The sequence below is a fragment of the Pecten maximus genome, chromosome 5 (assembly GCF_902652985.1).
Source record: "Pecten maximus chromosome 5, xPecMax1.1, whole genome shotgun sequence".
Lineage (NCBI taxonomy): Eukaryota > Metazoa > Mollusca > Bivalvia > Pectinida > Pectinidae > Pecten > Pecten maximus.
The window spans coordinates 35,536,511-35,558,278 of record NC_047019.1 but is presented as its reverse complement, the minus strand read 5'-3'; the positions used below and the strand labels follow the sequence as shown (position 1 = coordinate 35,558,278).

Below are 21,768 nucleotides of genomic sequence, written 5' to 3'. Positions count from 1 at the left end.
ATCAGTCTTCGCTTAGATACGTAAACCAAGAGAGGTTCCGATGGAATATAAAGATGGCAATGTTGAAGGTGAGGAATTATTTCACATATCGTTGATAATATTACGTATTCTCGTTTTACTCACAGTTTGGATGTTATATGATTACTTACACTTATTTGATGGTTATTTTTCTGTTTAAAGTTCATCCTGATATCATATAAATTGTTTGTGAATTATAAATAGATTGGTGTTGACAAACCTTGTGTTATTAGGCAAAACTGTTCGTTCTGTCACTGATCGAAACAACACATCGATTTTACAGTTAGGTTCACACTGGCACTTGTCTGGATAGCCAAAGGTTCTGGTTAAGTAAAACAAATATAATCGATGTAGATGTATGTAATCAAGAAGAAGTGATTTAGAGTATGAATTGAACTCATAAGAAGACAATAGCCGACAGCTGTAGGTAAACAAAGAAAACATGAAATAATGAAAAAGGAAATTGAATTACATCATAGGCAGTTGTTGGAACTTAGATTTAGTTTTTTTATAACTGTAGGAAAACAATGTATGCAGTTGACAGTGCTGTCATCATAAAGTGTATTTTATATGGCTCTGATATTATTTGTACATGTACATTTGTATGTCCAGTGTTATAAAACGTTTTACTTACTACACATATTACTCCAACAATGTTGAAGATTACATGATGAGAACTTTTGACAAGCACCGGTACCTTGTTGCCAAAACAACATCAGATGATAAATCGACTGACCAATGACCTCTTATGTTACAGGAGTAGATGCCCAACTCCACAAAAGTTCAAAGTTGATAAAAAAAAGGATAAATGAGCTTATGCTATGTTACATCATCCTATTCCTTTATTTTTAAATACAAACAAACATATACATATAGAAATCTTGAAATATTTTATGTGTTTACTGTAAAACACTTAACAATGTGTGATTTCTCGAAATCAGCGAACAAGGTCTGACTAGGAGTCTGAGACAATTACTGTGATATCTTAGCCCCTATTAGTAACGTTACAGTACTTTCAAAGTCATCGACTAATAAATGTGTTAAAATCTTAAAATTATGTCTTCTCGATTTTAACTCTAAGAGATCCAGAATTACAATATTGGGCCAGTAGAATCAGGGATCAAGGGGTACCGCAGGAATTCTCCTTATGCAGCAGGCAAAATTTGATAATATTTTCAAGATGAGTTCCAGTCAACATTTTAGATTTTTATACCCCTCGCAACGAAGTTAGTAGGGCCACCACCATATTGGAATCGGGTTGTCTTTGTGTCCGTCCATCTGTCTGTAAACACATCTTGTCCAGACAACTCCTCCTAAACTGGTGGGCAGATTCCAATGAAACTCACATAAATAGCGAGGACCATGCAGTTGTTAAAATTCCCAAAATTTTGGTTGCCATGGTTACTACTATTCATAGGTTTTTCTTGTCTGGACAACCCTGCTAAACGTGTGAACTGATTTTCACAAAACTTTATGGGAATGTAACTTAGGAAACATGTGCAGTTACAGGAATGTTAGGGAACATATGCAGATGTGCATGCAGCTGTTTAAATTCCAAATTTTTGTTGCCATGGTAACTGGTCACTATAAACAGGTTTTTAATGTCCAGACAACTCTTCCAAAACCTATACACTGATTTCAACAAAACTAATGACTAAATTCTCTTTATTATGAACAACACATATTCCAGCCATTCTGCAGAATTTCAGAAATAGGAGCATGTACAGGTTATCTTAGTTAGCCTCTAAATAACAGTACTAGTTCCAGTTGTCCATTGACTCACGCGGATTGCAGGGGTATTAGTCATCCATCCTGGTGACAGTTCTAGTTATATTTGATGTATGTTACCTCTATTTCAGGTTCTATTAATATCATACATCTTCTTGAAATTCTGAAGGGAAACGTGCACGTGACGTGCATGCCAGTTGCCACATCTTGTACTTGATCAGATATGTTCAAGACGGTCACCAGCAGCCATTAAGAATATTGACATTTGAAGTTTGTTATTGCTATTTGTAAAGAACTACTGAAGCAATGTTCCTGAAATTTTGGAGACAGTCAGACATTCAGTATGGATCCTGGCTGTCATGACACATCTCAACTGAATATAAAGATGGCCACTAGCGGCTATTTTGGAATTTTATCAGTCTTCATGTCACACTTCATACATGTAAAAGAAATAAAAAATAGAAATGAAAAATCAAACTTACATAAATACACATGCTTGATTTGAATCTGAAAGTTAAAAAGTGCCTTTAATTTATATATCGTGGTTTTACACCAAATTTGTATTTTCAGCAACAAGGACAGTCCCAGTTTGAAGAACGATGGCCATTAATGCGTCCCACAGCCCTGAAGTTGCTTCGTCAGGAGCCAGTTACCAAAATAGAATGGCAGGACCTTTTCTGGTCAGTATGAAAAGGAAAAATATATTTCCCCACTGAATCATGTAAAGATTAACTTGAATACATTTTTTATATTATGTCTGTATAGCACTCTAAATAAACCAAAAAGATGTTTATGATAAGAGTACACTCTGTTCACAGTTTATTTAGAGTACACTCCGTCTTTTTGTGATATAGCTCCATAGCACAAAAGTATTTTGATTTTAATCCTTATAATTTTAATTTATTATACACAATCCTCGTGGAAATCTACTTTTATTGATGAACTCTCTTTCTCTTAGAAATGATTAGGCTGCTGTATCAGCCAATCATAATCAATGTTACTAACAACATTATCATTTCTTTATGTTATGGGCTGATAACAAGTTTAAACCAATGAAAATGCTTGTTACAAACATGATTGAATAATTACTGGTATGAGAATAAAAAAGTGATAACATGTAAAACATTATTCTAAGTATGACTGTTTATCATGAAATATAAAATTAATTTGATTAGTTATGATATTAATAAGTTATGTTAGTATATCTTTGAGTTTCTTATTTTAACTTCCCTTTGTTGAAGAATGATATTAACTATGTGTTAAGGTATGTATATATTATGCAATGAACTACATTTCCAGTGCTGTGCACTCTGTGTGTCTGTGGGACGACAAAGGTCCAAACAAGATGTATGGTGCACTACAAGAGGACATTCTTGACTTCATTAGACATGCCCAGTCTGTAAGTATTGTACCTGATTTCACTGCAAATATTTGAGTGTGACCTGCATTGCTGAATGTGATAGGAGGCCATGATACAAGGAATGCTCTAGAGGGGTCCTTGTGACTTGATAGGAGGGCATGATACAAGGAATGCTCCTAAGGGTCCTTGTGACTTGATACGAGGGCATGATACAAGGAATGCTCTAGAGGGGTCCTTGTGACTTGATAGGAGGGCATGATACAAGGAATGCTCTAGAGGGGTCCTTGTGACTTGATAGGAGGGCATGATACAAGGAATGCTCCTGAGGGTCCTTGTGACTTGATACGAGGGCATGATACAAGGAATGCTCTAGAGGGGTCCTTGTGACTTGATAGGAGGGCATGATACAAGGAATTCTCCTGGGGGTCCTTGTCACTTGATAGGAGGGCATGATACAAGGAATGCTCTAGGGGGTCCTTGTCACTTGATAGGAGGGCATGATACAAGGAATGCTCCTGGGGGTCCTTGTCACTTGATAGGAGGGCATGATACAAGGAATGCTCTAGGGGGTCCTTGTCACTTGATAGGAGGGCATGATACAAGGAATGCTTTTGGGGGTCCTTGTCACTTGATAGGAGGGCATGATACAAGGAATGCTCTAGAGGGGTCCTTGTGACTTGATAGGAGGGCATGATACAAGGAATGCTCCTGGAGGTCCTTGTCACTTGATAGGAGGGCATGATACAAGGAATTCTCCTGGGGGTCCTTGTCACTTGATAGAAGGGCATGATACAAGGAATGCTCTAGGGGGTCCTTGTCACTTGATAGGAGGCCATGATACAAGGAATGCTCTAGAGGGGTCCTTGTCACTTGATAGGAGGGCATGATACAAGGAATGCTCTAGGGGGTCCTTGTCACTTGATAGGAGGGCATGATACAAGGAATGCTCTAGAGGGGTCCTTGTCACTTGATAGGAGGACAAAGCTGATATAGTGGAGAGGGGAAAGCTCTTTATGTTATTTTATCTGTTACAGAGAGTACTTCAGCACCACGAGGATTCTGCCCTGCTTAAAGCTTACATTGCTGAGTGGGGGAAGTTCTTCACCCAGTGTGATTATCTCCCAAAGCCCTTTATGCAGTTAGTCACATCTCTTGCTGGCAAACCACATGGCAGTATGCAGAAAAAGACTCAAGGAGAAGAAAGTCTAGTCAGAAAGGTAGGTGTGTTAGCCTCATAGAAAATGTGTCTGGACTAGGCAACGTAACAATGACCAGTAAATAATGTTATTCTATGTCGTATACAAGTAACTGATTTATATTCACTATTTGTTTGGGTATTATATAATGAAAGCTGACATCCTGTTGGATCTAGTGCCATATTTTATAGTGACAAAAAACAAATGTACCCAGTAATGTTCTGGTCTAGTGGTCAAAATTAGTGACAAAAACAAATGTACCTGGTAATGTTCTGGTCTAGTGGTCAAAATTAGTGACAAAAACAAATATACCCAGTAATGTTCTGGTCCAGTGGTCAAAGTTAGTCACAAAAACAAATGTACCTGGTAATGTTCTGGCCTAGTGGTCAAAGTTAGTCACAAAAACAAATGTACCCAGTAATGTTCTGGTCCAGTGGTCAAAGTTAGTCACAAAAACAAATGTACCCAGTAATGTTCTGGTCCAGTGGTCAAAGTTAGTCACAAAAACAAATGTACCCAGTAATGTTCTGGCCTAGTGGTCAAAGTTAGTCACAAAAACAAATGTACCCAGTAATGTTCTGGCCTAGTGGTCAAAGTTAGTCACAAAAACAAATGTACCTGGTAATGTTCTGGTCCAGTGGTCAAAGTTAGTGACAAAAACAAATGTACCCAGTAATGTTCTGGCCTAGTGGTCAAAGTTAGTGACAAAAACAAATGTACCCAGTAATGTTCTGGTCCAGTGATCAAAGTTAGTGACAAAAACAAATGTACCCAGTAATGTTCTGGTCCAGTGGTCAAAGTTAGTGACAAAAACAAATGTACCCAGTAATGTTCTGGTCCAGTGATCAAAGTTAGTGACAAAAACAAATGTACCCAGTAATGTTCTGGTCCAGTGTTCAAAGTTAGTGACAAAAACAAATGTACCTGGTAATGTTCTGCCCTAGTGGTCAAAGTTAGTGACAAAAACAAATGTACCCGGTAATGTTCTGCCCTAGTGGTCAAAGTTAGTGACAAAAACAAATGTACCTGGTCATGTTCTGGCCCAGTGGTCAAAGTGTCCAGTAATGTTTTATCAGCTAGTAGCCTCTGTTCACCAAGTGTCTATGTAAAAACAAATTTTGTTATGGTATATGATACCTTACATCAAGACACCAATAACTGATATCATGTTACACCTACATTGGTTGGTTCTAGTTGATGCTGGACAGCTGGAACCAGAGCATTTTCTCCAATATAAAACAGAGACTGCAGGACAGTGCCATGAAGCTACTACATGCAGAGAGGAACGGGGAAGCTTTCGACTCGCAGCTTGTTATAGGTGTACGAGAATCATATGGTAAGTTCATTTATAAATTCTGTGTCCTTGTATAGCCCTGCCACCACAAGATTGGGTAGGAAGTTTTGCAGTGTTTGTCACGTGCTCATTTACATAAACATTAGTAGAAGTTCTTCATGACTCGAACATGAATGCTGTATGGACAAATTGATTTTATTTTCAAATTTTTACATGGTTTGGCCTTTTACTAAATTTCATTTCCTTCAAAGAGGGAACACTGGCTTAGTAGATTTCTTAATTAGAAATATTTCATCGCTTTTTCTCATCTAAATTAAAAGCCTATTATCAAGTGTGTGAATTGGCTCAATGCTTGTATTGCAATATTTTACTCTATCTACTATGGTACTATGATTTTCCTTGTTTCCCTAGTAAACCTTAGTTCAGATGTAGAAGACAAATTAAAGATTTATCGTGAGAACTTTGAGAAGGCCTATCTTGACGCCACAGAAAAGTTCTACAAACTGAAGGCACCACAATATCTGGAGGCCAATGGCGTACAGAACTACATGAGATATGCTGATGCCAAACTGAAGGAGGAGGAGACAAGAGCCCGCCGATACCTAGAAACAGGATGGGGGTGTAGTTCAGTCTCCACAGTATGTACCATCTACTGACATTTCTGTTTCAGTCTGGACTCAAAGAATACTCAGTCTATAATTCTATAGGGATTCAGTCTGGACAATAAGTATTCTCAGTCTATAATTCTATAGGGCTTCAGTCTGGACAATAAGTATTCTCAGTCTATATTTCTATAGCGATTCAGTCTGGACAATAAGTATTCTCAGTCTATATTTCTATAGAGATTCAGTCTAGACAATAAGTATTCTCAGTCTATATTTCTGTAGAGTTTCAGTCTGGACAATAAGTATTCTCAGTCTATATTTCTGTAGAGTTTCAGTCTGGACAATAAGTATTCTCAGTCTGTATTTCTATAGAGATTCAGTCTCGATGATAAGTATTCTCAGTCTATATTTCTATAGAGTTTCAGTCTGAACAATAAGTATTCTCAGTCTATATTTCTGTAGAGTTTCAGTCTGGACAATAAGTATTCTCAGTCTATATTTCTATAGAGATTCAGTCTGGACAATAAGTATTCTCAGTCTATATTTCTATAGAGATTCAGTCTGGACAATAAGTATTCTCAGTCTATATTTCTATAGGGCTTCAGTCTGGACAATAAGTATTCTCGGTCTATATTTCTATAGAGATTCAGTCTGGACAATAAGTATACTCAGTCTATATTTCTGTAGAGTTTCAGTCTGGACAATAAGTATTCTCAGTCTGTATTTCTATAGGGCTTCAGTCTGGACAATAAGTATTCTCAGTCTATATTTCTGTAGAGTTTCAGTCTGGACAATAAGTATTCTCAGTCTGTATTTCTATAGGGCTTCAGTCTGGACAATAAGTATTCTCAGTCTATATTTCTATAGAGATTCAGTCTAGACAATAAATATTCTCAGTCTATATTTCTATACGGCTTCAGTCTGGACAATAAGTATTCTCAGTCTGTATTTCTATAGGGATTCAGTCTGGACAATAAGTATTCTCAGTTTATATTTCTGTAGAGTTTCAGTCTGGACAATAAGTATTCTCAGTCTATATTTCTATAGAGATTCAGTCTAGACAATAAGTATTCTCAGTCTATATTTCTGTAGAGTTTCAGTCTGGACAATAAGTATTCTCAGTCTGTATTTCTATAGGGCTTCAGTCTGGACAATAAGTATTCTCAGTCTGTATTTCTATAGGGATTCAGTCTGGACAATAAGTATTCTCAGTCTATAATTCTATAGCGATTCAGTCTTGACAATAAGTATACTCAGTCTATATTTCTGTAGAGTTTCAGTCTGGACAATAAGTATTCTCAGTCTGTATTTCTATAGGGCTTCAGTCTGGACAATAAGTATTCTCAGTCTATATTTCTATAGGGCTTCACTCTGGACAATAAGTATTCTCAGTCTATATTTCTATAGGGCTTCAGTCTTGACAATAAGTATACTCAGTCTATATTTCTGTAGAGTTTCAGTCTGGACAATAAGTATTCTCAGTCTGTATTTCTATAGGGCTTCAGTCTGGACAATAAGTATTCTCAGTCTATATTTCTATAGGGACTCAGTCTGGACAATAAGTATTCTCAGTCTATATTTCTATAGAGATTCAGTCTAGACAATAAATATTCTCAGTCTATATTTCTGTAGAGTTTCAGTCTGGACAATAAGTATTCTTAGTCTATATTTCTATAGAGATTCAGCCTGGACAATAAGTATTCTCAGTCTATATTTCTATAGGGCTTCAGTCTGGACAATAAGTATTCTCAGTCTGTATTTCTATAGGGATTCAGTCTGGACAATAAGTATTCTCAGTCTATATTTCTGTAGAGTTTCAGTCTGGTCAATAAGTATTCTCAGTCTATAATTATATAGGGCTTTAGTCTTGACAATAAGTATTCTCAGTCTATATTTCTATAGAGATTCAGTCTGGACAATAAGTATTCTCAGTCTATATTTCTATAGGGCTTCAGTCTTGACAATAAGTATTCTCAGTCTGTATTTCTATAGAGTTTCAGTCTTGACAATAAGTATTCTCAGTCTGTATTTCTATAGAGTTTCAGTCTGGACAATAAGTATTCTCAGTCTATATTTCTATAGGGCTTCAGTCTGGACAATAAGTATTCTCAGTCTATATTTCTGTAGAGTTTCAGTCTGGACAATAAGTATACTCAGTCTATATTTCTATAGAGATTCAGTCTGGACAATAAGTATTCTCAGTCTATATTTCTATAGAGATTCAGTCTGGACAATAAGTATACTCAGTCTATATTTCTTTAGGGCTTCAGTCTGGACAATAAGTATTCTCAGTCTATATTTCTGTAGAGTTTGAGTCTCAATGATAAGTATACTCAGTCTATATATTTCTGTAGAATTTTAGTCTTGATGATAAATATACTCATCCTATAGAGTTTCGGTCTCCTTTATAAGTACATGTTTCATCAACATGTTTCATTTTTGTATGTCAAAAGGTTACAATATCTAAAGTCACAGTAATTAATTATTTCAACAAAATCTAATTGCCATCACTTTGTGTTTACAGTTGACAGAATGTTGTGTGAATGTCCTCGTCACAGCTTTTAAGGAAACAATTCTGAAAGAATGTGCTTCTATGATAAAGAATAATGAGACTGAAAGTAAGTATTAATAACCGGTACACATAAAATTGTTTACTTTATGACATACAAATCAATACTGTAAACTGTGTAATCGGATTATTATAAGATAACTTGTGTTGGATACTTGTTGAATAACCATTTAAACATCAGTTTGATTTCTGTCATACTTGAATATGTCAATATCTGTGGTACTTAAATAGTTTGATTTCTGTCATACTTTACTGTGTTGATTTCTGTCATACTTTACTGTGTTGATTTCTGTCATACTTTACTGTGTTGATTTCTGTCATACTTTACTGTGTTGATTTTTGTCATACTTTACTGTGTTGATTTCTGTCATGCTTGAACATGTTGATTTCTATGGTACTGGAATAGTTTGATTTCTGTGGTATGGGTACATGTCGATATCTGTGGTACTGTAACATGTTGATTTCTGTCATACTGTAATATGTCGATATCTGTGGTACTGCAATATGTTGATTTCTGTGGTACTGTAATATGTTGATATCTGTGGTACTGCAATATGTTGATTTCTGTGGTACTGTAATATGTTGATATCTGTGGTACTGCAATATGTTGATTTCTGTGGTACTGTAATATGTCGATATCTGTGGTACTGTAATATGTCGATATCTGTGGTACTGTAATATGTCGATATCTGTGGTACTGTAATATGTTGATATCTGTGGTACTGTAACATGTCGATATCTGTGGTACTGTAATATGTCGATATCTGTGGTACTGTAATATGTTGATATCTGTGGTACTGTAATATGTTGATATCTGTGGTACTGTAATATGTCGATATCTGTGGTACTGTAATATGTCGATATCTGTGGTACTGTAATATGTCGATATCTGTGGTACTGTAATATATTGATATCTGTGGTACTGTAATATGTTGATATCTGTGGTACTGTAACATGTTGATTTCTGTCATACTTTAACATGTCGATATCTGTGGTACAGTAATATGTCGATATCTGTGGTACTGTAATATGTCAATATCTGTGGTACTGTAATATGTTGATATCTGTGGTACTGTAATATGTTGATATCTGTGGTACTGTAATATGTTGCCTGGTTAGCAGCCTGTACTACAGTATTGTGAGAGTCCTGTTACTCTGTTGGTATAGAACTGCGCCTGATGTTCAGCCTGATGGACCGTGTGCCTGATGGAATCACACCCATGCTACATGCCCTAGAGGCCTACATTGTCAGTCAGGGCCTCGCTGACATGATGGCAGCTGCAGAAACAATCACAACTGTATGTACCAATGCTAATTGTATCAATTTTATAAACATTGATGGTTTTTTCTCTGAGAATATTCAGCAAATATATCTTTACAATCTTCTTACTTTTTATGCCCCCACCATAAATGTGGGGGGGCGGGGATATAGTGTTACCCACGTTCGTCCTGTCCCTTCCTGTCCCAATGCATTGTAACTAGCTAATCTCAGGAACTGCTGAGGTTTCGGGGTATCAAGTGGCAGCGACCATATCTACCAGAATCTGACATAAATTTTGGGTATAGAAATTCAATGTACTGCTATTTTCTCGCTGACTTAACCAACCTATTCATTTGATAAGAAAGCCTTTGTTCTGATGATACTGCTAAATTTTAGTTGATAGGTCGGACTAAACCTTGTCTGTACACAAACATGACTGTACACACCCTGAATCAGGTACTTTAAAGGGGTACTCTGAAAACAAATATGTGACGTTAATTTGGTCGTTAATCGCTGACAGACACTTGATCGCTTGTTGGCATGGTAACTAATCACTCTACGGATTGTAGACACTATCGGTAACTATATTTATGCCACTTTTCCCATTGAGTGATCTCTGTGTATAAGTGACAACAGTTTTAATAACTCAAATGACTCTGTGCTCCATTAATGGTAACATGTCAGGATAGACATGGAACCTAATGAACTGACAAATGTCGAAAGATTCTTACCACAGTGAGCAGTAACAAACACTATTTTCCTAGACAATGTAAGTGTGATGCCAACACCAGTACCAGTGATCGTGATGAGCTTGAATGTGACAGCATACATGTACATGCTATATAATTTATTTCATACCCCTATGAAACTAAATTATAATTAACATCAATGCTTACATTTAATTTTGAAATTGATTTTTTGATGTTTCATGTACAATTTAACTGATCTCGTAAGGGATTCACAACGTCAATGGCCATATTGTGAGGTCACATTTTTCGTACCATTTTCAGATTTTTGTTGTGAATGGTGATAGATATTTGCCTTAAAACCCTGACTGTAATTAGTATTCTAAAATAACTTGTTTTGCTACTGTAGTAAATAAAGGTTATAAAGGATTCTTAAATTCAATGTCAGTGCAAGGTCAAGTCTCCTTTTAAAAGGTTGAGCTTTTTGATAGACAGTTCTTTCTACTAGTGTATTTATGGTTTGTTTATGAAATGAACTTTGAGTACATACATTTTGAATTGTTCTATTTTCATCAGTGATAAGTCATTGCCTACACTGACTTTACTGACACACTCTCATATCTGATACATAGACTCAGTGTCACAGTGTGTAAAGTCTGGTTTCACTTTATAAGCAGTAATGATGACAGTGTATATATAAATGATGTTAATGTTTTGGTACTTATGACAGAATTCACTTGTGCAAAAAATGAAATTTTAGACAATCATGAAATCAGGGAGAGACATGTAAATGTTGTAAAATTTAATTCTTACATCGTAGTCGTATTTATTATTAGATTTGATTCTTACATAGTAGTCGTATTTAGTATTAGATTTAATTCTTACATAGTATTCGTATTTAGTATTAGATTTAATTCTTACATAGTATTCGTATTTAGTATTAGATTTGATTCTTACATAGTACATGTATTCGTATTTAGTATTAGATTTGAGTTGATCAGATTTCCCTATTAAAATGGTGTAATTACTTTTATAAAGGACTCAGAGAAGTATGTAGAACAGCTCCTAGAGCTCTTCAACAGATTCAGTGCTCTTGTGAGGGAGGCCTTCAGTGATGACCCCAGGTTCCTCACCTCCAGAGACAAGGTAAGTCATACATTGTTATCAACTGTCACCTCCAGAGACAAGGTAAGTCATACATTGTTATCAACTGTCACCTCCAGAGACAAGGTAAGTCATACATTGTTATCAACTGTCACCTCCATAGACAAGGTAAGTCATACATTGTTATCAACTGTCACCTCCATAGACAAGGTAAGTCATACATTGTTATCAACTGTCACCTCCATAGACAAGGTAAGTCATACATTGATATCCCCTGCTGTCACCGAATTTGAGTTTGTCCGTCCATCTGTCACACTTCGTTTATATGCAATATCGGCAACAAATATTTTCAGATTATCTTGAAACTTGATAACAACATTAGGTTCATAAATGGCTCTGCCAAGTTCAATCACCACTTTTCGTGAATGTTATTTGACTGAGTTATTGCCCCTTGATTGACAAAAAAAGTAATTTTTGGATGTTTCTGTGCAATAACGGCAACAAATATTATCAGATTACCCCCTAAAGAAAGGAGGGAAAGCGAGGGATATAAATTCTTCAATTTTGCTTGTTATTGTAAATTATCACAAGAAATGTGTAAGTTTTGTATAATATATCAAACTGTGAACCACAAAAAATGATTCCATCTGCATGCATTTTGTATGTGGTAGAATGATAAATTTGCAAACCTAATGCATACAGGATAATAGTTACCACGGTTTTAGACTTTTTGTTGTGTGTTATATTTGCAGTTTTTGAAATTCACCTGTATATACTTGGGGTAGAGCAAATAATCATATCAAAATCTCTAATTGATATGCCATGAACATTTTTTTTCTCACAAATATGTATAAAATAAAAGTTGAGTATGTTAGCCTATATTGTAAGCTAAGGTGATTTCCATGTATAACTATGTGGTTTGATAAAAGGATGGAAGGGAGCCTCCCTGTCACTAATATCTCCGGAATAGCCAATATAACCTATTCCCTAAAGTTTAACAGTTTTCCCAAATATTTGTTAAACATTTCACTATGTTATCTTTCATTACCTCAAGTTTATGTCTTAAAGGTGGTTGTAAATACATGTACAGTGTAGTATTTTCATGATTTTGTGTATTATTACAGGCATACAAAAATGTTGTGAATGACACGTCCGTATTCCGTCTAGAAATCCCAATGAAAAATAAAGGGTAAGTTACACTTTACTAGTTATAACTAGTGGTCATCTACAGCAGCAATAATGATAGATTCAAGGAATCACTTATCCCTGATTGTGTGCCCATCCCCTCCACTTTCGTTCTTCTAAAAACTTTAATATGACAGCAATTTATTTTTCCTTTTACTAATTTTTTATTTTTTTTAATGTTTGATCATTGCACCTATATGCCATTTTAAGCTGTGTTTCTCATGGTAACACTTTAACCAATGCATACTTTACTTTACAGTATTGGTGCCAAGACCCAACCAGAGTCAAAGTGTCCCGAACTCCTAGCAAACTACTGTGATATGTTACTTAGAAAAACTCCTCTCAGCAAAAAACTCACCTCAGAAGAAGTAGAGAAAAAGCTCAAAGATGTGGTAAGTTTGTATAATGATTGTGGAATAAATAACTTGTGTAATACTTTAAAATGTCTTGGCATTTACAACTGTTTGAGAAAAAGATGATACATACTAGATAGTATTTTATTGTGTTTGGCTGATGACAGTAAAGGTCACATAAAATGTATCAAATTACCATGTAAGTTTTCCTTCAAGTTAAATGCATTATTACCAGTAGTTTGTGAGGATTAATGCCATTCTACCTACACAATAGATCACTTCATATGCAGGGCTCAAAATGTTGCCTATTTTAGTAGCCATGGCGCCTTAAATTCATCATTGGCGACCAGTTATTGTATAAGTTGCAACTTGGTTAATCTTTCGAATGTTGCAGTCAATACTAAAATGCTCTCACAATCCAAAAAGTTGTGAGATGAGATGATATACTGATCTAAAGAATTAAAAAAATTTTTTTTTTGAAATTTAAGACAACTAGGCCAGGCGCCTAACTTTTGTAATTGGCACCTAGATTTTATGACTTGGTAGCCATATAGGCCACCTGGTAAAAATGTCCACTTTGAGCCCTGGAACTATGTAGTGTAGCAGGAGTGTAGATTATATAATTAAATTACAGCCCAGGCATATGTCTTGGTAACGCTTTTTCTTCACGAAGGAGGCATGACCCTCCTGTATCTGAACATCAAGGGTCTGTTGACTCTACTTATCATCTCTCTGATGGTGATTTATTAAACCTTTGTTTTCCTTCTCTCTTCTCTCAGTTACTTGTACTGAAGTATGTACAGAACAAAGATGTGTTTATGAGATACCACAAGGCTCACCTGACGAGAAGACTCATTCTAGACACGTCCGCTGATAATGAGAAGGAGGAGAACATGGTTGAGTGGTTAAGGGTAAGTTATTATATTGTTTATCACTGAACCGCAGTAAAATGTTAAATTGTTCATGGAATTTTAACCAATGGTTTTCAGTAAAGTAGTTTTCATCAATAAGGAAAAGATACACAGCTTTACAACATTTAACAAGTTGAGAACAATGTACTATCACAGAATTACTTGACTGTATATTTCTAATTAGATTACTTAGCTCTCCTCTTTTGCACAATGCAGAATACTTAATAGTTCTAAAATGTCTCACATGAAGGTGAATAATATCACTGTTTTAAAAGATATTAATGGTGTCATAGTAGTAAAAAATAGAACATGATATCATAAATATAATTACCTCACGTTTCACAATAGTTATAGAATCGTAATTATGGAATAATTCGACTTACTACCAGTTTTATTCCAGTTATTTGTAAAACTATTTTGTGTTTAATATGTATATCCATTGATAAAACACTCCATTTCTCTGTTAACAAATATACCTGTTTATAGGAGGTAGGTATGCCAGCTGATTACGTCAACAAATTGGCGAGGATGTTTCAAGACATCAAGGTCAGTGATGATCTCAACCAAGAGTTCAAGGATGCACACAGGAACAACAATGAGGGCATCGCAGGTACATCATTTTGATAAGAAGTTTGACAGAGTTCATCATTTTTAGCTCACCTGCAGCCCGAAGGGCAAGTGAGCTTATGCCGTGGTGCGGCGTCCGTCGTCCGTCCGTCCGGCCGTCCGGCGTCAACTTTTTCATTCAAACAACTTCTTCTCAATAACCAAGAGGCCCAGGGACTTGATATTGAGCCTGTAGCATGCTGGGGTGAAGGGCTACAAAGTTTGTTCAAATAAATGACCTTGACCTTCATTCAAGGTCACATGGGTCAAATAGGCTTATATCTTCAAACGACTTCTTCTCAATAACCAAGAGGCCTAGGGACTTGATATTTGGTCTTTAGCATGCTGGGGTGAAGGGCTACAAAGTTTGTTCAAATAAATGACCTTGACCTTCATTCAAGGTCACATGGGTCAAATAGGCTATAATGTTCAAACGACTTCTTCTCAATAACCAAGAGGCCCAGGGACTTGATAATTGGCCTGTAGCATGCTGTGATGAAGGGCTACAAAGTTTGTTCAAATAAATGACCTTGACCTTCATTCAAGGTCACATGGGTCAAAAAGTCTCTAACCTTCAAATGACTTCTTCTCAATAACCAAGAGGCCCAAGGACTTGATATTGGGTCTGTAGCATGCTGTGATGAAGGGCTACAAAGTTTGTTCAAATAAATGACCTTGACCTTCATTCAAGGTCACATGGGTCAAATAGGCTAATATCTTCAAACGACTTCTTCTCAATAACCAAGAGGCCCAGGGACTTGATATTTGGTCTTTAGCATGCTGGGGTGAAGGGCTACAAAGTTTGTTCAAATAAATGACCTTGACCTTCATTCAAGGTCACATGGGTCAAATAGGCTATACTGTTCAAACGACTTCTTCTCAATAACCAAGAGGCCCAGGGACTTGATATTGGGCCTGTAGCATGCTTGGGTGAAGGGCTACAAAGTTTGTTCAAATAAATGACCTTGATCTTCATTCAAGGTCACATGGGTCAAATAGGCTATAATCTTCAAATGACTTCTTCTCAATAACCAAGAGGCCCAGGGACTTGATATTGGGCCTGTTGCATGCTGGGATGAAGGGCTACAAAGTTTGTTCAAATAAATGACCTTGACCTTCATTCAAGGTCACATGGGTCAAAAAGTCTCTAACCTTCAAATGACTTCTTCTCAATAACCAAGAGGCCCAGGGACTTGATATTGGGCCTGTTGCATGCTGGGATGAAGGGCTACAAAGTTTGTTCAAATAAATGACCTTGACCTTCATTCAAGGTCACATGGTTCAAATAGGCTATAATCTTCAAATGACTTTTTCGTAATAACCAAGAGGCCCATGGACTTGATATTGGGCCTGTAGCATGCTGGGGTGAAGGGCTACAAAGTGTGTTCAAATAAATGACCTTGACCTTCATTCGAGGTCACATGGGTCAAATAGGCTATAATGTTCAAACGACTTCTTCTCAATAATCAAGAGGCCCAGGGACTTGATATTGGGCCTGTAGCATGCTGGGGTGAAGGGCTACAAAGTTTGTTCAAATAAATGACCTTGACCTTCATTCAAGGTCACATGGGTCAAATAGGCTATAATCTTCAAATGACTTTTTTCGCAATAACCAAGAGGCCAAGGGACTTGATATTGGGCCTGTAGCATGCTGGGGTGAAGGGCTACAAAGTGTGTTCAAATAAATGACCTTGACCTTCATTCGAGGTCACATGGGTCAAATAGGCTATAATGTTCAAACGACTTCTTCTCAATAATCAAGAGGCCCAGGGACTTGATATTGGGCCTGTAGCATGCTGGGGTGAAGGGCTACAAAGTTTGTTCAAATAAATGACCTTGACCTTCATTCAAGGTCACATAGGTCAAATAGGCTATAATCTTCAAACGACTTCTTCTCAATAACCAAGAGGCCAAGGGACTTGATATTGGGCCTGTAGCATGTTAGGGTGAAGGGCTACCAATTTTGTTCAAATAAATGACCTTGATCTACATTCAAGGTCACAGGGGTGAAATCGGCTTAAATCTGTAAACAATAATTTTGCGATAGCCAAGAGCCTCCAAGACCTGATATTAGGCTAATAGAATGCTGGAATGAAGGACTAGAAAACTTTTAATATGAATAAAACTAGCTTACAATGTTATTTGAATAAAGAGCTAATCAACATAGTATCTTTAGAAATGACCTCAATCAACTTCAAAGTTGCTGTAGAGCCAGGTGAGCGATACAGGCCCATTGGGCCTCTTGTTTTCAAATTCTTACATGTTTTGAACTTAACAATCTGAGGTCAAAAGATTGGGTTAAAGAGTTTTTCAGAGATTGTCTTCATTAAATTTCTTTGGCAATCAAACATCAAAGCTGTGCAAAAGGCTTTTTTGTTTTTGTTTTTTTACTTCAAATTTTTAGCTCATTATCTGTTGAGAAAGAAGAGATGGGGGAAAGTGTTATCAATAAAATATTTTGTTATAAAATTTCAATAAAATCAATATATTTATAATTTTTTCCAGACTCTATAAACATCAAGATCCTGAATGCTGGGGCATGGGCAAGGACGAGTGACCGAGTGACAGTGTCACTTCCCATGGAGCTGGAAGACTACATACCTCAGGTGGAGGAGTTCTATAGACAAAAACACAGTGGTCGGAAACTCCAGTGGCACCATCTCATGTCCAATGGCATTGTAAGTGTTCTCCATGTATAGGGGTATAGAGCTGTTTGGTTCTTAGATGTGTGTGTTATACATGTATATAGTTATATGTGTGTTGTATATGGTTATGTGTGTGTTTCTATATGGTTATGAGTATGTTGTATATGGTTATGTATGTGTTGTATATGGTTATGTATGTGTTGTATATGGTTATGTGTGTGTTTGTATATGGTTATGTGTGTGTTGTATATGGTTATGTATATGGTTATGTATGTGTTGTATATGGTTATGTGTGTGTTTGTATATGGTTATGTATGTGTTGTATATGGTTATGTATGTGTTGTATATGGTTATGTATGTGTTTGTATATGGTTATGTGTGTGTTTGTATATGGTTATGTGTGTGTTGTATATGGTTATGTATGTGTTGTATATGGTTATGTATGTGTTGTATATGGTTATGTGTGTGTTGTATATGGTTATGTATGTGTTTGTATATGGTTATGTGTGTGTTTGTATATGGTTATGTGTGTGTTGTATATGGTTATGTATGTGTTGTATATGGTTATGTATGTGTTGTATATGGTTATGTGTGTGTTGTATATGGTTATGTATGTGTTGTATATGGTTATGTATGTGTTGTATATGGTTATGTGTGTGTTTGTATATGGTTATGTGTATGTTTGTATATGATTAAGTGACCATCACAGTGTTTCTGTTACAGATAACATTTGCCAATGATATAGGACGGTTTGATATAGAGGTCACTACTTTCCAAATGGCAGTGTTATTTGTGTGGAACCAAAGACCTAGAGACAAAGTCACATACGAAAGCTTGCGACTTGCCACAGAACTTCCAGACACTGAGCTCAGGAGAACACTGTGGGTAAGTGTACATAACTTCCTAACACTGAGTTCAGGAGAACACTGTGGGTAAGTGTACAGAACTTCCTAACACTGAGTTCAGGAGAACACTGCGGGTAAGTGTACAGAACTTCCTAACACTGAGTTCAGGAGAACACTGTGGGTAAGTGTACAGAACTTCCTTATGGTTGTAGGTTAGATAGACAGATAGACACTGAGTTCAGGAGAACACTGTGGATAAGTGTACAGAACTTCCTAACACTGAGTTCAGGAGAACACTGTGGGTAAGTGTACAGAACTTCCTTATGGTTGTAGGTTAGATAGACAGATAGACACTGAGTTCAGGAGAACACTGTGGGTAAGTGTACAGAACTTCCCAACACTGAGTTCAGGAGAACACTGTGGGTAAGTGTACAGAGCTTCCTCATGGTTATAGGTTAGGTAGACAGAACTCCCTAACACTGAGTTCAGGGGAACACTGTGTGTAAGTGTACAGAACTTCCTTATGGTTGTAGGTTAGATAGACAGATAGACACTGAGTTCAGGAGAACACTGTGGGTAAGTGTACAGAACTTCCCAACACTGAGTTCAGGAGAACACTGTGGGTAAGTGTACAGAACTTCCTTATGGTTGTAGGTTAGATAGACAGAACTCCCTAACACTGAGTTCAGGAGAACACTGCAGAAACAACACCCTGAATGTTAATTTACTTCAAAGTATTTCGGTACAATCTATCTGAGTACTGACAAAGTATTATTAATGTACATGGTTGATAACGGTCATGAAATGAAGTGATTTTAGTATTCAAATTCCATAATAAATGTTTCTATGGTACCTTCTCAGTACCACTGGTAAAGGTATATGTGATGATCTGTTATAGTCTATTGTATAGTCTATGGTACCCTCTCAGTATAACTGGTAAAGGTATATGTGATGATCTGTTATAGTCTATTACTGCCTTCTATGGTACCCTCTCAGTATAACTAGTAAAGGTATATGTGATGATCTGTTATAGTCTATGGTACCCTCTCAGTACAACTGGTAAAGGTATATGTGATGATCTGTTATAGTCTATTGTATAGTCTATGGTACCCTCTCAGTACAACTGGTAAAGGTATATGTGATGATCTGTTATAGTCTATTACTGCCTTCTATGGTACCCTCTCAGTATAACTGGTAAAGGTATATGTGATGATCTGTTATAGTCTATTGTATAGTCTATGGTACCCTCTCAGTATAACTGGTAAAGGTATATGTGATGATCTGTTATAGTCTATGGTACCCTCTCAGTACAACTAGTAAAGGTATATGTGATGATCTGTTATAGTCTATTGTATAGTCTATGGTACCCTCAGTATAACTGGTAAAGGTATATGTGATGATCTGTTATAGTCTATTGTATAGTCTATGGTACCCTCTCAGTATAACTGGTAAAGGTATATGTGATGATCTGTTATAGTCTATTGTATAGTCTATGGTACCCTCTCAGTATAACTAGTAAAGGTATATGTGATGATCTGTTATAGACTATTGTATAGTCTATGGTACCCTCTCAGTATAACTGGTAAAGGTATATGTGATGATCTGTTATAGTCTATTACTGCCTTCTATGGTACCCTCTCAGTACAACTGGTAAAGGTATATGTGATGATCTGTTATAGTCTATTGTATAGTCTATGGTACCCTCTCAGTACAACTGGTAAAGGTATATGTGATGATCTGTTATAGACTATTACTGCCTTCTATGGTACCCTCTCAGTACAACTGGTAAAGGTATATGTGATGATCTGTTATAGTCTATTGTATAGTCTATGGTACCCTCCCAGTACAACTGGTAAAGGTATATGTGATGATCTGTTATAGTCTATTGTATAGTCTATGGTACCCTCTGAGTACAACTGGTAAAGGTATATGTGATGATCTGTTATAGTCTATTGTATAGTCTATGGTACCCTCTCAGTATAACTGGTAAAGGTATATGTGATGATCTGTTATAGTCTATTGTATAGTCTATGGTACCCTCAGTATAACTGGTAAAGGTATATGTAATGATCTGTTATACTCTATTGTATAGTCTATGGTACCCTCAGTATAACTGGTAAAGGTATATGTGATGATCTGTTATAGTCTATTGTATAGTCTATGGTACCCTCAGTATAACTGGTAAAGGTATATGTGATGATCTGTTATAGTCTATTGTATAGTCTATGGTACCCTCAGTATAACTGGTAAAGGTTTATGTGATGATCTGTTATAGTCTAATGTATAGTCTATGGTACCCTCTCAGTATAACTGGTAAAGGTATATGTGATGATCTGTTATAGTCTATTGTATAGTCTATGGTACCCTCTCGGTACAACTGGTAAAGGTATATGTGATGATCTGTTATAGTCACTTGCTGCCTTCCCAAAGATCAAGAGACAGCTACTGATGTGTTGCCCAGAAGCCAAATCTGCCAAAGACTTCGATGACAGCACGCAATTCTGGATAAACCAAGATTTCTCACTCATGTATGTATAACATTGATACGATGAACAGGCCAATATTTTATCAGTTTTAGATACAGTATAGTTAATGTTATGGTTACAATAATTCATTGTTAAAAATTGACACGTATCTGAAGACACGTACCGTTATGAAGTTCCGAAGTTTTGCAGTTTTGAATATTAATCTGAAAGATTATATAGATATCAAACAAATATGAAAGTAAATTATTTCCACTGTATTCCCTTAAGTTCAGATGACTATGTAGATATTAAATGTATATGATAGTGAATTATTTCCACTGTATTCCCTTAAGTTCAGATGACTATGTAGATATTAAATGTATATGATAGTGAATTATTTCCACTGTATTCCCTTAAGTTCAGATGACTATGTAGATATTAAATGTATATGATCGTAAATTATTTCCATGACATTCCCTTTAATCCCGATTATATAATGTGTCTTCACTGTGTTGACAGCAAAAATGGGAAGGTGCAAAAGAGAGGGAAGATCAACTTGATTGGTCGCCTACAACTCTCTACAGAGAAGACAAAAGAGGAAGACAATGAGGGAATCATGCAGCTCCGAATCCTCCGAGTACAGGTGAGAACTCATTCTATCCGAGTACAGGTGAGAACTCATTCTATCCGAGTACAGGTGAGAACTCATTCTATCCGAGTACAGGTGAGAACTCATTCTATCCGAGTACAGGTGAGAACTCATTCTAAAACAACAATATTTATTGGCATTTCTCTCCTCTATTTGAACAGGTGCGTTGTTCATGTACAGCTTACAAGATTTATTATTTGATCATTCTGATATACAGTAACAGTACAGTTATAATCAGCAGTTCGTTTAAACACCTGATATTTTTTCACTAAGAACTATGTATATTTA

General features: G+C 36.3%; 1 protein-coding gene across 2 annotated transcripts in view; it reads left to right on the top strand.

Annotated features, from left to right (window-relative positions):
- The first annotated feature begins 21 nt into the window (after positions 1 to 21).
- The window catches only part of LOC117327897 (cullin-5-like), a 29,002-nt gene continuing 7,255 nt past the window's right edge, over positions 22 to 21,768 (top strand). Inside the window, exons 1-17 of one of the 2 annotated variants that reach the window (XM_033885128.1) lie at positions 22 to 68; positions 2,317 to 2,426; positions 3,046 to 3,145; positions 4,141 to 4,323; positions 5,497 to 5,638; positions 6,008 to 6,234; positions 8,726 to 8,819; positions 9,938 to 10,068; positions 11,756 to 11,863; positions 12,946 to 13,010; positions 13,266 to 13,398; positions 14,139 to 14,270; positions 14,757 to 14,880; positions 17,382 to 17,554; positions 18,245 to 18,406; positions 20,776 to 20,894; positions 21,351 to 21,474. In XM_033885128.1, coding sequence (XP_033741019.1) covers positions 54 to 68; positions 2,317 to 2,426; positions 3,046 to 3,145; positions 4,141 to 4,323; positions 5,497 to 5,638; positions 6,008 to 6,234; positions 8,726 to 8,819; positions 9,938 to 10,068; positions 11,756 to 11,863; positions 12,946 to 13,010; positions 13,266 to 13,398; positions 14,139 to 14,270; positions 14,757 to 14,880; positions 17,382 to 17,554; positions 18,245 to 18,406; positions 20,776 to 20,894; positions 21,351 to 21,474 — 2,142 coding nt within the window. In that variant the 5' untranslated portion in view covers positions 22 to 53. Of the gene's footprint in view, positions 69 to 2,316; positions 2,427 to 3,045; positions 3,146 to 4,140; positions 4,324 to 5,496; positions 5,639 to 6,007; positions 6,235 to 8,725; positions 8,820 to 9,931; positions 10,069 to 11,755; positions 11,864 to 12,945; positions 13,011 to 13,265; positions 13,399 to 14,138; positions 14,271 to 14,756; positions 14,881 to 17,381; positions 17,555 to 18,244; positions 18,407 to 20,775; positions 20,895 to 21,350; positions 21,475 to 21,768 lie in introns of both variants that reach the window. The other variant, XM_033885127.1, reaches the window with a different exon arrangement.